We start from the raw sequence: 15,743 nt of genomic DNA on the forward strand, positions 1-15,743 counted from the left end.
ATAGCATGGTGGTTGGCACACCATGGAACCTTTCCACTGACTAGGCTACTCATTCATCTCATACAGAAAGGCCTTGGAGCTGAGTGCAGGGCATCAGGTGACACACACCAACACGATTGTAACGGTCTGTATTGACGGGTATATTTTCTGAATTGTTTCGTTACATGGACCACCTAAAATGGCAAGAAACCTAGTGAAAGGAAGATAGCTTATGAACAAATGTCGATAATAATATAACAAGTAGCTTGAATTACCGTGCTCTGTTGAGGCTGGAATGAGAGGCACTAAGAATATGAAAGTAATTAATTCAAGAGCAATCCTCAAAACAAGTTATTAAACTAGCAGAGGCAGCCATTTTCGCTCTCCTCAAAAGTGAGGTGCTTGACAATGCCAAGGAACTAATCATTACTCTACTAAAGGGGTGCAACTCATTTGTCAAGGGGGCTGGTTTCAGATATGATTCAAAAGGCCAGATAATCATTGTTTATTAAATATCATTAAAAGGTTCAGTAAGCTTTGTGTGCGACCCGACCAAATGCACATACAAATTTGAGTTATAGATCTGACACTCATCGAAAGCAAGTCTTATAAGAGGTAGAGCCGTCCTATGCTTCCCGTCATTAAGTTTAGGTTTTGTACACCAGCTTCAAACAGCTGCGAAGATATTTTACAGCGTTTTAGATTGTACAATGATTCTCTACACTGCTTGTTTGGCCACAAACTGAAATTAGGCAAACATGATAGAATTTTACATATTGCGCCTAGGAATTTTCAATTCTCCCCGACTGCTTAGCTGACTCTGTATTAGAAATGTGACTGATACAACTCTGATGATGTACCCATTGATGGATTTATCAGTTCATTGATTGATGACACTTGCTTAGCCAACACTACCCAAGAGGAAATTACCCCAACCCACCTGTGAAAGACCTTATCTTCGAGATCTAAATCTACCTTCCCCCAGCGCTGACAGTAACACTGTGTAAACACTGGTTCTGTCAACGGCTTGCATGCAAAGGTAACACGGGAAGCTGTGTCACACCAGCTGTGCAAGTGTCAGTCGGACTGCACTTCCTGTAGCAGGTTAGCATTTTTCGTCATGAATCTTGTTCTGAAGGCAGCTCTGCAGAGCTCTAGCTGGCACAGCCACAAAGTCATACAATCTGATTTTAAACCTAACCACACGGCTAACCCGAATGCCTAACCCCTAACCTTAAAGCACATTTTTGTTTCAATGAATTTGTAAAATATAGCCAATTTAGACTTTGCAGCTGGCCCATCTAGCGGAAATCACTCAGTTCTGCCTCCAGGGCAAGATTCATGACCATAAACGTCAACCTGCCTTCCTGTAACTGTTTTCACCGAATGGGGTAGGGTGGGGGGTGTCAAACAGAAAGCAGTCATCCCATATAGAACTGGTCTAATATTCAGAAAAATAGTAAAGTGATCACCACAGACTTATAAAAAGATAATATCAAATACATACACTACCGTTCAAAAGTTTGGGGTCACTTAGAAATGTCCTTGTTTTCCATGAAAACATACATTAAATTAGTTTGAATAGGAAATATAGCAAAATGCATAGGACATGTAGTCATTGACAAGGTTAGAAATAATGATTTTTAATAGAAATAATAATTGTGTCCTTAACTTTGCTTTTCGTCAAAGAATCCTCAATTTTCAGCAATTACAGCCTTGCAGGCATTCCAGTTGTCAATTTGTTGAGGTAATCTGAATCTGAAGAGATTTCACCCCATGCTTCCTGAAGCACCTCCCACAAGTTGGATTGGCTTGATGGGCACTTCTTACGTACCATACGGTCAAGCTGCTCCCACAACAGCTCAATAGGGTTGAGATCCGGTGACTGTGCTGGCCACTCCATTAGACAGAATACCAGCTGACTGCTTCTTCCCTAAATAGTTATTGCGTAGTTTGGAGCTGTGCTTTGGGTCATTATCCTGTTGTATGAGGAAATTGGCTCCAATCAAGCACCGTCCACAGGGTATGGCATTGCATTGCAAAATAGAGTGATAGCCTTCCTTCTTCAAGATCCCTTTTACCCTGTACAAATCTCCCACTTTACCACCACCAAAGCACCCCCAGACCATCACATTGCCTCCACCATGCTTGACAGATGGCATCAAGCACTCCTCCAGCATCTTTTCATTTGGTCTGCGTCTCACAAATGTTCTTCTTTGTGATCCGAACACCTCAAACTTCGATTTGTCTGTCCATAACACTTTTTTCCAATCTTCCTCTGTCCAGTGTTCTTTTGCCCATCTTAATCTTTTCTTTTTATTGGCCAGTCTGAGATATGGCTTTTTCTTTGCAACTCTGCCTAGAAGGTCAGCATCCCGGAGTCGCCTCTTCACTGTTGACGTTGAGACTGGTGTTTTGCGGGTACTATTTAATGAAGCTGCCAGTTGAGGACCTGTGAGGCGTCTGTTTCTCAAACTAGACACTAATGTATTTGTCCTCTTGCTCAGTTGTGCACCGGGCCTCCCATTCCTCTTTCTATTCTGGTTAGAGCCAGTTTGCGCTGTTCTGTGAAGGGAGTAGTACACAGCGTTGTACGAGATCTTCCGTTTCTTGGCAATTTCTCACATGGAATAGCCTTCATTTCTCAGAACAAGAATAGACTGACGATTTTCAGAAGAAAGTTATTTGTTTCGTAATTGCAAAAGGGTTTTCTAATGATCAATTAGCCTTTTAAAATGATAAACTTGGATTAGCAAACACAAAGTGCCATTGGAACACAGGACTGATGGTTGCTGATAATGGGTCTCTGTACGCCTATGTAGATATTTTATAAAAAATCTGCCGTTTCCAGCTACAATAGCCATTTACAACATTAAGTGTCTACACTGTATTTCTGATCAATTTGATGATAGCATTTACTGTTAAAGGGAAACAACAGCACAGTCTCAGCAGTGTAATCAGGGAGACTGCAGGTGTCTGATCAACACCACAGGACCAGTGCTACTTTCTGCATCTGAGCCTGAGACTCAAAGACGAGGCGAGCGACACAAGTGTGTAGCAAATTCACTGACTGAGGTATCTGTGTGAGGGAGAGACTAATGTATGTGTGTGTATGAGAGAGAGAGAGATCTCAAGCTCATTCCCAAGATACCGTTCCAACCATTAAACCACACAAATATTTTACACCTGCAAAACATTACCATGTCCTTGCAAGCCTAAATATTGTGGAGCAATATAATGCCTGAGATTCAGGTATTCTGCGTGAGCAACCTGAAAGAGGACCACATGCACGCACACACCCTAGGGCTGCACTATATGGGCCAAAAAATCTAATTGCGATTCTTTCTTTATTTTTTTATATAGAAATCATTGTTGTTTAGAACAATCTGCTGACAGGATTTGACCTAACAGTACAGCATGCAAACATAAAGAAGTCCTATTTTTTTTTTACAACCAAATCTCTGTTTTTAATGTAAATAGCATGTTATTGAAGGGTCCAGACACCTTTTTTGTGATTTCACATTTGAGAAACTTACCCCAAACAGCAAATCACTTCCTCATCCTTGTTGTGTAGTATGGGGCCCCCAAAGAAACATGAAATTGTGTAATTCCAAACTTGATCTACAATGTTATATTCCCTTTTGCGCGACTTCAGCAGTTTTCCCTATCCAGCTTTTTCATTCTCCATGTAGCCTGCTGCTACAGGTAACTGCCAAAATAAAGGAAACACCAACATAAAGTGTCTTAATAGCGCGTTGGGCCACCACGAGCCGCCAGAACAGTTTCAATGCGCCTTGGTATAGATTCTACAAGTGTCTGGAACTTCCTGTGTGGAAGCACCCCATGCTTTCAATATACTTTGTATCCCTCATTTACTTTCCTTTATTTTGGCAGTTACCTGTAGAATGGAAGGAGATGTATAGCTCGAGTTGCAGCAAAATGGACTATACCGTTGCGGATAAAGTTCGGAATGACACAATTTCATGTGTACAACATCTAAAGACCTGCATCACTATTACTAAAAGGACATATTTGGGTGTTTTTGGAGCCTTTGCTCATGATTTTTCGGGGCCCCCATAATACACTTGCGACAATATTGCGATTTCGATTTGAATTTGATTAATTGTGCAGCCCTAACACACAGGCAGTGCCATTGATTAATATTGAGGGCTTTCAACCTGTCAGTCACTGGAGGCACTGTGAAATTGCTATAACAGCAGAGCTTTGTAATTATTTCTTGCGACAGTTAAAGGGCAGGAATCATGAGTTTTTACTAACCAAAGTAACACAGTGTAGTCATATACTTAGTATCTTAGTTGTAGTCACGATCTGGTTACCTATAACTACAAACAGTTATGTTTTGGGGGTTTTACATATTTAACTTATTTCCGAATATCTTCTAAAATAACCACAATGCAATATTTCACAACGTCATATGGAGAATCTACTCTGTGTTAGCTAGCTCGAGCTGATTAACGTTAGCCACTAGCCATGCAGACAGTGTTGGCAGTGGTGTGCTACAATCCACCAATCACGAAGAGTTGTGATCTAAACAACCAATCAGATTCCCCACAAGTGTGGGCCACATGATCTCCGTGAAGTAGGCTACCAGAGTTTTTCAACCTTGGCTTAGTACTAGCAGGCTACAGCAGCTGACTGACTGTGCTGTTGTGATCATTTCCATCTGCCTGGTGTCTTCCTCCGATCGCAGGCTAGTAGGGCTAATGTTAGCAGGCTAGTTGGCTAGCAACCTAACAAGCTGATTTGTAACAATACATTCGTAAAGTATTTGCTTGTAAGTTGGCTGAAAATTCAATAGAAACCAGTAGTCATGAGTGCAAATGATTTGGTTTAATTTGAAATTATACATTTGAAGTTACTTCTATTGGAGTTTACAATATAGGGAATAGGCTGGCTTGCCGGGTCCTCCATATTGCATCACACCCCGCAAAAATATTTTCCGGGATGACTCAAGCATTCTGATCGATTTTATGTAATAACTTGAAAAATAGAAAAGTGAGGTGTAACTTTGCATTGGGACTTCTGATGCGTATACTAATGCAAATCGATATGTTACACGTGGTTACGTTTATGCTACCTACCCTTTAAGAACGGGCCCAGTCTTTCTTCAAACTGAACCTCACCATTCTGAGGTGACCTCAAGTCAGTAGGAGTGATCAGTGAGACAGAAAAGAGGAAGAGAGAGGATGGAGATAAATGTGTGGGTAGAAGAGTGGAGGGTCTTACCTGTGCTGCCTAATGTTTTGTAAAACCGGTACTCCAAATGCAGCTGTGGTGCCCTTGACTTTATTGGTTCCTGGAAGAATAATACAAAAGGAATTCACTACACTTCAACAATAAGAATTACACCTACACTAAATATGAAAATTGAAATGAATTATCATTCAAACAAACAACTTTCAAATTAAAGGTTAAGAAATTCTATAATTAGCATGTAATTGACTATTTAAAACTTGTTTTTTGTGTGTGCCATTCCAAATCATGTCAAATCAATTGAATTTACCACATGTGGACTCCAATCAAGTTGTAGAAACATCTCAAGGATGATCAATGGGTCTGAATACTTATGTAAATAAGGTATCTGTTTTTTGTTTTAAATACATTTGTCCAAAAAATTAGAACCTTTGTCATTATGTGGTATTGTGTGTAGATTGATGAGGATTATTTATTTATTTAATCCATTTTAGAATAAGGCTATAATGTAACAAAATGTGGAAAAAGTGAAGGGGTCTGAATACTTTCCGAATGCACTATTTCTAATTTTTAGGCCCCCCATAGAAAAAATGTAGTCAGCTACATTGCCCAATGTTTTGCTTAATTAATCAGTTCTTAAATTAGTTAATCTTGCATTTTACCTGAGAAAAAAACGAGAAAGGTACAGGAGAAAAGTAGCTACACACCAGTCAGAGCGTTGTCTGCTGATAGAATGCCCTTTTCCTGAATTCTCATCCGAGTTTAGAAGTGCAACTGAAGCACAAAATTAGTCTGATGCCGAGCAGAAATTACAATAAGCATTTTAGATCTGCGTTTAGAAAACGCAGCAAGATATTTCTTATGCGTTTTATATTTTTTTCCTGCACGAAAAACATAGAATTCTGCGTTAGCAAGAATGTTATCTAAAGTAAGTGGCTGAATTAATAAGGTGACGGGGCATCATATTGTGTTAGCTTTCTGCCGTGTTTAAGAAGTCAAAGCCCTTTGGATAAGTTATTTGTACAGCTGCCACTGTTATCTTGATTTCCTTGAGTTTTTTATCCTGTCCATTCTCGGTCCGTCTGCTCCTGCCCCCTCTTTTCCGAGCAGAGCAGGCAGACCCATTGCCCTAGACTCCACACAGACACAGCGTGTAGACATGCTGCTCCAGAGGCAGTACTGTTCTTCCTTCAGACGAGCAAAACTTTGTCCATTTGCAATGTCTCTCGTTCAAATCGGCTTGCAAATGTCCAGTCACCAAAAACGACATTCGGTAGCTACTACCTATACATGTATAACTTTATGAGCTGGATTGCCTGTCTTTGCAATTCGTTTATTTTTGGTTGCGCTCGTTAGCATATGTAGCTAGCAGCCCCCATGGAAATTCGCTCTTACTTGTGCTTATTTTGTTAGCATTCTAGTAAGAGACGCCCAATAGGCTTTTTTATGTTTATGGCACCCCTTGTGTACTAAGCCGGTAATACCGTACATCCCATTGTGAGAGAAGGACAGTATGACGATATGAAAATAGTGCCCAACCCTAATAAGGCTCCATACTTACCAATTTTATTGCAACATACTCGTTGGTGTAGAGGTTTTTCCCTGGATAACATAAAAAAAAGGTTATTAGAAGGTTGGGTAAACAACTTATTTCTAACAGATGAGATGGCACATCCAGTGCAGCCACCAAGGAATATTTTAGGAGTCTTAAGGAACCATTTAAACTCCCATAGGTCTCGAAGACACATGCTTCACAAATAACAGTGATGACTGAACAAAGCATCTGGAAAGTCAGTGGTGTGTAAGGTTCGCATTGGACAGTTTTGAGGTGAGGAGGACAATAACCAGGGGCCTCTAATGCACCATTACGCATCTGCATATGGCTATTGTGCAATGCCATGTATTGCAGTTTTCTGTGAACCCCATCACTGGGTGCATGTCCTGCATAAAACTACCAATTTCAAATGAATTAACAAAGCAAAAGTAATTTTGTCCTCCATTTTCCTCGAATGATCTGTCTTTGATTGTAATAGGAGAGAATGTATGCCTCGATCACTCTAAGTCAGGGGAAGGCAACTAGACTCAGCCGCGGGCCGATTTTTGTCGGAGGGGATGGTCATGGGGGCCGGAACATAATTATAATAATTTACACACTGCAAATTGACGACAACTAAGCCCAAAATAATCATTTTATACCTTGAGACACGATCACATACAGTGCCTTCAGAAAGTATTCATACTTATTCCACATTGTGGTGTTATAGCCTGGATTCAAAATGGATTATATATATTTTTAAATCTCACCCATCTACACACAATACCCCATAATGACAAAGTGAAAACCTGTTTTTAGAAATGTTTTCACATTTACTGAAAATGAAATACAGATCCCAACAACCTGCCCGCTTGACCCCATCCCCTCCTCTCTTCTCCAGACCATCTCCGGTGACCTTCTCCCCTACCTCACCTCGCTGATCAACTCATCCTTGACCGCTGGCTATGTCCCTTCCGTCTTCAAGAGAGCGAGAGTTGCACCCCTTCTCAAAAAATCAACACTCGATCCCTCTGATGTCAACAACTACAGACCAGTATCCCTTCTTTCTTTTCTTTCCAAAACTATTGAGCGTGCCGTCTTTAGCCAACTCTCTTGCTATCGCTCTCAGAATGACCTTCTTGATCCAAACCAGTCAGGTTTCAGGACTGGTCATTCAACTGAGACTGCTCTTCTCTGTGTCACGGAGGCTCTCCGCACTGCTAAAGCTAACTCTCTCTCCTCTGCTCTTGTCCTTCTAGACCTGTCTGCTGCCTTTGATACTGTGAACCATCAGATCCTCCTCTCCACCCTCTCCGAGCTGGGCATCTCCGGCGCGGCTCACTCTTGGATTGCGTCCTACCTGACCGGTCGCTCCTACCAAGTGGCGTGGCGAGAAGCTGTCTCCGCACCACGTGCTCTCACCACTGGTGTCCCCCAGGGCTCAGTTCTAGGCCCTCTCCTATTCTCGCTATACACCAAGTCACTTGGCTCTGTCATATCCTCACATGGCCTCTCCTATCATTGCTACACTGACGATACACAACTAATCTTCTCCTTTCCCCCTTCTGATAACCAGGTGGCGAATTGCATCTCTGCATGTCTGGCAGACATATCAGTATGGATAACGGATCACCACCTCAAGCTGAACCTTGGCAAGACGGAGCTGCTCTTCCTCCCGGGGAAGGACTGCCCATTCCATGATCTCGCCATCACGGTTGACAACTCCGTTGTGTCCTCCTCCCAGAGTGCGAAGAGCCTTGGCGTGACCCTGGACAACACCCTGTCGTTCTCAGCTAACATCAAGGCGGTGACCCGATCCTGCAGGTTCATACTCTACAACATTCGGAGAGTACGACCCTGCCTTACACAGGAAGCGGCACAGGTCCTAATCCAGGCACTTGTCATCTCCCGTCTGGATTACTGCAACTCGCTGTTGGCTGGGCTCCCTGCCTGTGCCATTAAACCCCTACAACTCATCCAGAATGCCGCAGCCCGTCTGGTGTTCAACCTTCCCAAGTTCTCTCACGTCACCCCGCTCCTCCGCACACTCCACTGGCTTCCAGTTGAAGCTCGCATCCGTTACAAGACCATGGTGCTTGCCTATGGAGCTGTGAGGGGAACGGCACCGCCGTACCTTCAGGCTCTGATCAGTCCCTACACCCAGACGAGGGCATTGCGTTCATCCACCTCTGGCCTGCTGGCTCCCCTTCCTCTGCGGAAGCATAGTTCCCGCTCAGCCCAGTCAAAACTGTTCGCTGCTCTGGCACCCCAATGGTGGAACAAGCTCCCTCACGACGCCAGGACAGCGGAGTCACTCACCACCTTCCGGAGACATTTGAAACCCCACCTCTTTAAGGAATACCTGGGATAGGATAAAGTAATCCTTCTACCCCCCCCCCCCCCCCCCCCCCCCCCAAAAAAAAAAATTATAATAATAAATAAATAAAATAAAAATTATAAAAAATTTGTAAAGTGGTTATCCCACTAGCTATAGGGTGAATGCACCAATTTGTAAGTCGCTCTGGATAAGAGCGTCTGCTAAATGACGTAAATGTAAATTTACATAAGTATTCACACCCGAGTCAATAATTGTAGAAGCACCTTTGGCAGCGAATACAGCTGTAAGTCTTTCTGGGTTAGTCTCTAAGAGCTTTGGACACCTGGACTGTGCAACATTTGCCCATTATTCTTTTCAAAATTCTTCAGCTTCAGTCCTGCCGAAAGGTGAATTCATCTCCCAGTGTCTGGTGGAAAGCAGACTGAACCAGGTTCTTCTAGGATTTTGCCTGTGCTTAACTCCATTCCATTTCTTTTTTATCCTGAAAAACTCCCCAGTCCTTAATGATTACAAGCATTCCCATAACATGATGCAGCCACCACTATGCTTGAAAATATGGGGTGTGGTACTCCGTAATGTGTTGTATTGGATTTGCCCCAAAGATAACACTTTTTATTCAAGACACTTTGTATTCAAGTTCATTTCTTTGGCACATTTCTTTGCAGTTTTACTTGACTGCCTTATTGCAAACAGGATGCATGTTTTAGAATAGTTATTCTGTACAGGCTTCTTTCTTTTCACTGTCAATTAGGTTAGTATTGTGGAGTAACTACAATGTTGTTGAGCCATCCTCAGTTCTCCCAGTTTACCCATCTACCAATAGGTGCCCTTCTTTGCGAGGCACTGGAAAACCTCCCTGGTCTTTGTAGTTGAATCTGTGTTTGAAATGTACTGCTCGACTGAGGGACCTTACAGATAATTGTATGTGTGGGGTACAGAGATGAAAACCATGTTCAACCCTATTGTTGCAAACAGAGTGAGTCCATGCAATTTATGTGAATTGTTAAGCAAATGTTTACTCCTGAACTTATTTAGGCTTGCCATAACAAAGGGGTTGAATACTTGACAAGACATTTAAGGTCTTCATTGTTAATAAAAATAAAACATAATTCCACTGACATTATGGGGTATTGTGTGTAGGCCAGTGACAAAACATCTCAATGTAATCCATTTTTAATTCAGGCTGTAACAACAAAATGTAGAAAAAGTCAAGGGGTGCATACTTTCTGAAGGCACTGTATGTCTCTTTTATTTGTGGGAATACTTGGTGAACAGATTTCCTAAATGAAACTCATTTTTAGATAAATTCCTGGTGATTTTTGTATTTTGAGTAAAAACAAAAAAATCCCTCCTATTATTAAATTATAATTTTTACTTTGGGGTGGACCCCCGAAAAAATCCCCCGGGCCGCCTGTTGCCGACCCCTGCTATAAGTGATATCGCAATACAAAAGGTGTCATCTGAGAGAAGTGAAGTGCGGCATAAATCCCCTAGCAGGCATGTGAAATTCAGCACCTTTGCGGGGCAAGCTGAGAATGAAAGTGCTGACGCCAACAGTGTGACAATAGGTAGGAAAGTGAGAACAAGGCTGGTGTTTTGATGCAATGATCCTGCGCAGAGCAGTGCAATGTTGTTTGTATAAGTGTGGGGGAATACGTAGGGCAGTGGGAGAATATGGTTCATTGTAGAATTCAAGTACTGTACTTAAAATACTACATAGAGTGAAACGATTATGCCTTTTGAAATGGACCATCAATGTCTTGAGATTCCAGACTTAAAATGTCAAAGTGGGCACAAGGTTTAGTGTCAACATCATGGAGGCTTATTTTCTGGTTAGCACAGACTCAATGAAGACACCTTCTGACATGTTCTATTTATAACAAATACAATCCTCTACGTTTGACCATTGAGATTGTGCAATGTTGAAATTACAACGATTTGTCATGAGGTCCCTTGATTAACAAAACAAAGTTAGGACGATAAACCAAAAATGTATATCGACACCGACCATACCGATCACTTATCGCAGGAATTTTGCTGATATCGTTCATAAGTAGCCTATACTAGAGAAATGCAAAGTTTGAAATGAGTTTTCTAATAAGGGTGATTGTTAAATGGGACAATTGATTGCTACAACCATCAAACTACTAAACTCAGCAAAAAAAGAAACGTCCTCTCACTGTCAACTGCGTTTATTTTCAGCAATCTTAACATGTGTAAATATTTGTATGAACATAACAAGATTCAACAACTGAGACATAAACTGAACAAGTTCCACAGACATGTGACTAACAGAAATTGAATAATGTGTCCCTGAACAAAGGGGGGGTCAAAATCTAAAGTAACAGTCAGTATCTGGTGTGGCTAACAGCTGCATTAAGTACTGCAGTGCATCTCCTCCTCATGGACTGAACCAGATTTGCCAGTTCTTGCTGTGAGATGTTACCCCACTCTCCCACCAAGGCACCTGCAAGATCCCAGACATTTCTGGGGGGAATGGCCCTAGCCCTCACCCTCCGATCCAACAGGTCCCAGACGTGCTCAATGGGATTGAGATCCGGGCTTGTCGCTGGCCATGGCAGCACAGAACGAGCAGTATGGCTGGTGGCATTGTTATGCTGGAGGGTCTTGTCAGGATGAGCCTGCAGGAAGGGTACCACATGAGGGAGGAGGATGTCTTCCCTGTAACGCACAGCGTTGAGATTGCCTGCAATGACAACAAGCTCAGTCCGATGATACTGTGACACACCGCCCCAGACCATGACGGACCCTCCACCTCCAAAATTGATCCCACTCCAGAGTACAGGCCTCGGTGTAACGCTCATTCCTTCTACGTTAAACGCGAATCCGACCATTACCCCTGGTGAGACAAAACCGTGACTCGTCAGCGAAGAGCACTTTTTGCCAGTCCTGTCTGGTCCAGCGACGGTGGGTTTGTGCCCATTGGCGACGTTGTTGCCGGTGATGTCTGGTGAGGACCTGCCTTACAACAGGCCTACAAGCCCTCAGTCCAGCCTCTCTCAGCCTATTGCGGACAGTCTGAGCACTGAAGGAGGGATTGTGCGTTCCTGGTGTAACTCGGGCAGTTGTTGTTGCCATCCTGTACCTGTCCCGCAGGTGTGATGTTCGGATATACCGATCCTGTGCAGGTGTTGTTACACGTGGTCTGCCACTGCGAGGACGATCAGCTGTCCGTCCTGTCTCCCTGTAGCGCTGTCTTAGGCGTCTCACAGTACGGACATTGCAATTTATTGCCCTGGCCACATCTGCAGTCCTCATGCCTCCTTGCAGCATGCCTAAGGCACGTTCACGCAGATGAGCAGGGACCCTGGGCATCTTTCTTTTGGTGTTTTTCAGAGTCAGTAGAAAGGCCTCTTTAGTGTCCTAAGTTTTCATAACTGTGACCTTAATTGCCTACCGCCTGTAAGCTGTTAGTGTTTTAACGACCGCTCCACAGGTGCATGTTCATTAATTGTTTATGGTTCATTGAACAAGCATGGAAAACAGTGTTTAAACCCTTTACAATTAAGATCTGTGAAGTTATTTGGATTTTTACTAATTATCTTTGAAAGACAGTGTCCTGAAAAAGGGAAGTTTCTTTTTTTTGCTGAGTTTAGTAGTAGTTTAAAGGATCATAACAAATAATAACTGGTGCACATTAATGTTATAAAACGTACCGTTCTATTTAACGTTATCACATCAATTCAGGCAATTTAGCACGATATGGATATATGTCTATATCACCCAGCTCTATAACAAAGTAACATTTGATTCAATCTAGTCAGAAGAGAACACAGGACTGAATAACAACCCTCCTAAGTCATTCAGTATTCACATAAGATGTTAAGATGTCTTGCACCCTGTAGGCTTACCTCCTCTCAACTTCTATCACTAGCAGTTCAGCTTTTAAAATGTCAGGACAATTAAGGACATTCTTAAATCCCTCATAAGTTAGTAGATGAGCCTATGGAACCCAGCCACACTCATGCTGAGTGACAATGCCAAAGGCAAACAATAGGCCTCAGAGAACTTCAGCAGTGCATGCATGGAGCATACCAAAGAAAATCCATTCTCTCACCCACCCCCTCCCGGACTATTTTCCACGTGGGCGGCAGCAGAGCAGAGGGGAGGAGAATCTTAGTCTCTCAACCAGTTTCAGAACTGAGCCATTTCAGTACAAACAGTAAAGCATTAGCTTTCTGGCTATAGCTCAGTCATTTCATATGGCTTCATGCGCCTCACTATCCTGCCTGGAGTAGATAGTCATTAGACAATCCAGATATCTTAGAAGGAGGTGCAGGGGGATAGACATTCAGCTCTCAAAGTTATTATCCATAATGAAAATGAAATACATATTTGCCGCCAATGTAATCTGGGTGTCAATTCAGGTGTCTACAGCCTTTGCAGAGTAGCTGGGGTCTGAACTCTTTATGATGCAGTCATTGCATCCAACTTTATTCATCAAGTTGAGATATGACAAGATTAACAGTGTGTTTAACAAAGTGTACACAGTTAAGCCCCATGTACAATTTGATAGTGAGGGTGAAAAGAGGGCACTGTCATTAGGAATATATCAATGAACAAGGTTTTATATTTCCAAGAGGAGTAGAACATAGTTGAGGCCCAATATTTTCAGTTTTAAACTAATGTTCATACATACAGTATATACTGTATCGTCATTTCCAAACACCCAACAACAAAAAAACAAGCGTATTATTTACAGGGTGAGGCTGTTCTTACCTAGCTTCAGCTCTCCAAAGTTACCACAGCCGATCTTCTTGCCCACACGGAAGTTGGGCCCCACCATGAGCACTCCGGAGGAGCCTGATCCCGAGGGGCGCGAGTGCCCGCTGCGCCCCTGACCCGCTTTGCTGCTGCGCGCCGGTCGCTCACCCTCTTTCTCCCCTGGGTGCTCCATGGCTCAAGGTGCCCCCAGAGGACCGGAGAGGGAATGGGAGGGTGTGCTACCTGACAGGGGCTGCTTTGCAGCTGGGCAAAGGGGCCGGGGCACCGGGCTCTGCCTCTGCCCGCCCCTGTCACTGTGACCTTGACATTGGGGTGGGAAGCGAGAGCTTTCACAGGTATCCTGGAAACGAGGGGAAAGGAAATGTCAGAAATAGTCTAATTTAAGTGTCCTGCTGAGATGAGCCATGCAGTGACTAGGTATTGAGAACCCATGACAACCCCACTGCAGGATAAAATAACTCTACAAAAAAATATAATATATATATACATATACATATACACACACACACACACACACACACACACACTACCGGTCAAAAGTTTTAGAACACCTACTCATTCAAGGGTTTTTCTTTATTTTAACTATTTTCTACATTGTAGAATAATAGTGAAGACATCAAAACTATGAAATAACACATATGGAATCATGTAGTAACCAAAAAAAAAAAAGAGTTAAACAAATCAAAATGTAATGTAATGTAATATTTGAGATTCTTCAAATAGCCACCCTTTATGACAGTTTTGCACACTCTTGGCATTCTCTCAACCAGCGTCACCTGGAATGCTTTTCCAACAGTCTTGAAGGAGTTCCCACATACGCGGAGCACTTGTTGGCTGCTTTTCCTTCACTCTGCAGTCTGACTCATTCCAAACCATCTCAATTTGGTTGAGGTCGGGGGATTGTGGAGGCCAGGTCATCTGATGCAGCACTCCATCACGCTCCTTCTTGGTCAAATAGCCCTTACACAGCCTGGAGGTGTGTTGGGTAATTGTCCTGTTGAAAAACAAATGATAGTCCAACTAAGCCCAAACCAGATGGGATGGCGTATTGCTGCAGAATGCTGTGGTAGCCATGCTGGTTAAGTGTGCATTGAATTCTAAATAAAATCACAGACAGTGTCACCAGCGAAGCACCCCCACACCATAACACCACCTCCTCAATGCTTTACGGTGGGAAATACACATGCGGAGATCATCCGTTCACCCACACCGCGTCTCACAAAGACACGGCGGTTGGAACCAAAAATCGCCAATTTGGACTCCAGACCAAAGGACAAATTTCCACCGGTCAAATGTCCATTGCTCGTGTCTCTTGGCCCAAGCAAGTCTCTTCTTCTTATTGGAGTCCTTTAGTAATGGTTTCTTTGTAGCAATTTGACCATGAAGGCCTGATTCACACAGTCTCCTCTGAACAGTTGATGTTGAGATGTGTGTGTTACTTGAACTCTGTGAAGCATTTATTTGGGCTGCAATTTCTGAGGCTGGTAACTCTAATGAACGTATCCTCTGCAGCAGAGGTAACTCTGGGTCTTCATGAGAGCCAGTTCCATCATAGCGCTTCATGGTTTTTGCGACTGCACTTGAAGACAAGTTCTTGAAATGTTCCATATAATAATAATAATAATAATATGCCATTTAGCAGACGCTTTTATCCAAAGCGACTTACAGTCATGCGTGCATACATTTTTTTTTTTGTATATGGGTGGTCCCGGGGTTCGACCCCACTACCTTGGCGTTACAAGCGCCGTGCTCTACCAGCTGAGCTACAGAGGACCATATTGACTGACCATGTCTTAAAGTAATGATGGACTGTTGTTTCTTTTTGCTTATTTGAGCTGTTCTTGCCATAATATGGACTTGGTCTTTTACCACATAGGGCTATCTTCTGTATACCACCCCTACCTTGTCACAACACAACTGATTGGCTCAAAC

General features: G+C 42.9%; 1 protein-coding gene across 8 annotated transcripts in view; it reads right to left on the reverse strand.

The window, feature by feature from the left end:
* The window catches only part of LOC311135475 (casein kinase I-like), a 60,079-nt gene that overhangs the window by 34,195 nt on the left and 10,141 nt on the right, over positions 1-15,743 (reverse strand). For 5 of the 8 annotated variants that reach the window (XM_084169452.1, XM_084169454.1, XM_084169450.1 and 2 more), the window contains exons 2-4: positions 13,806-14,151; positions 6,755-6,795; positions 5,227-5,296 (exon numbers count right to left, since the gene is read on the reverse strand). In XM_084169452.1, coding sequence (XP_084025578.1) covers positions 5,227-5,296; positions 6,755-6,795; positions 13,806-13,983 — 289 coding nt within the window. In that variant the 5' untranslated portion in view covers positions 13,984-14,151. Of the gene's footprint in view, positions 1-5,226; positions 5,297-6,754; positions 6,796-13,805; positions 14,152-14,587; positions 14,806-15,743 lie in introns of all 8 variants that reach the window. The other 3 variants (XM_084169451.1, XM_084169455.1, XM_084169453.1) reach the window with 1 other exon arrangement.

Source organism: Coregonus lavaretus, assembly GCF_964263955.1.
Source record: "Coregonus lavaretus genome assembly, chromosome: 9".
Lineage (NCBI taxonomy): Eukaryota > Metazoa > Chordata > Actinopteri > Salmoniformes > Salmonidae > Coregonus > Coregonus lavaretus.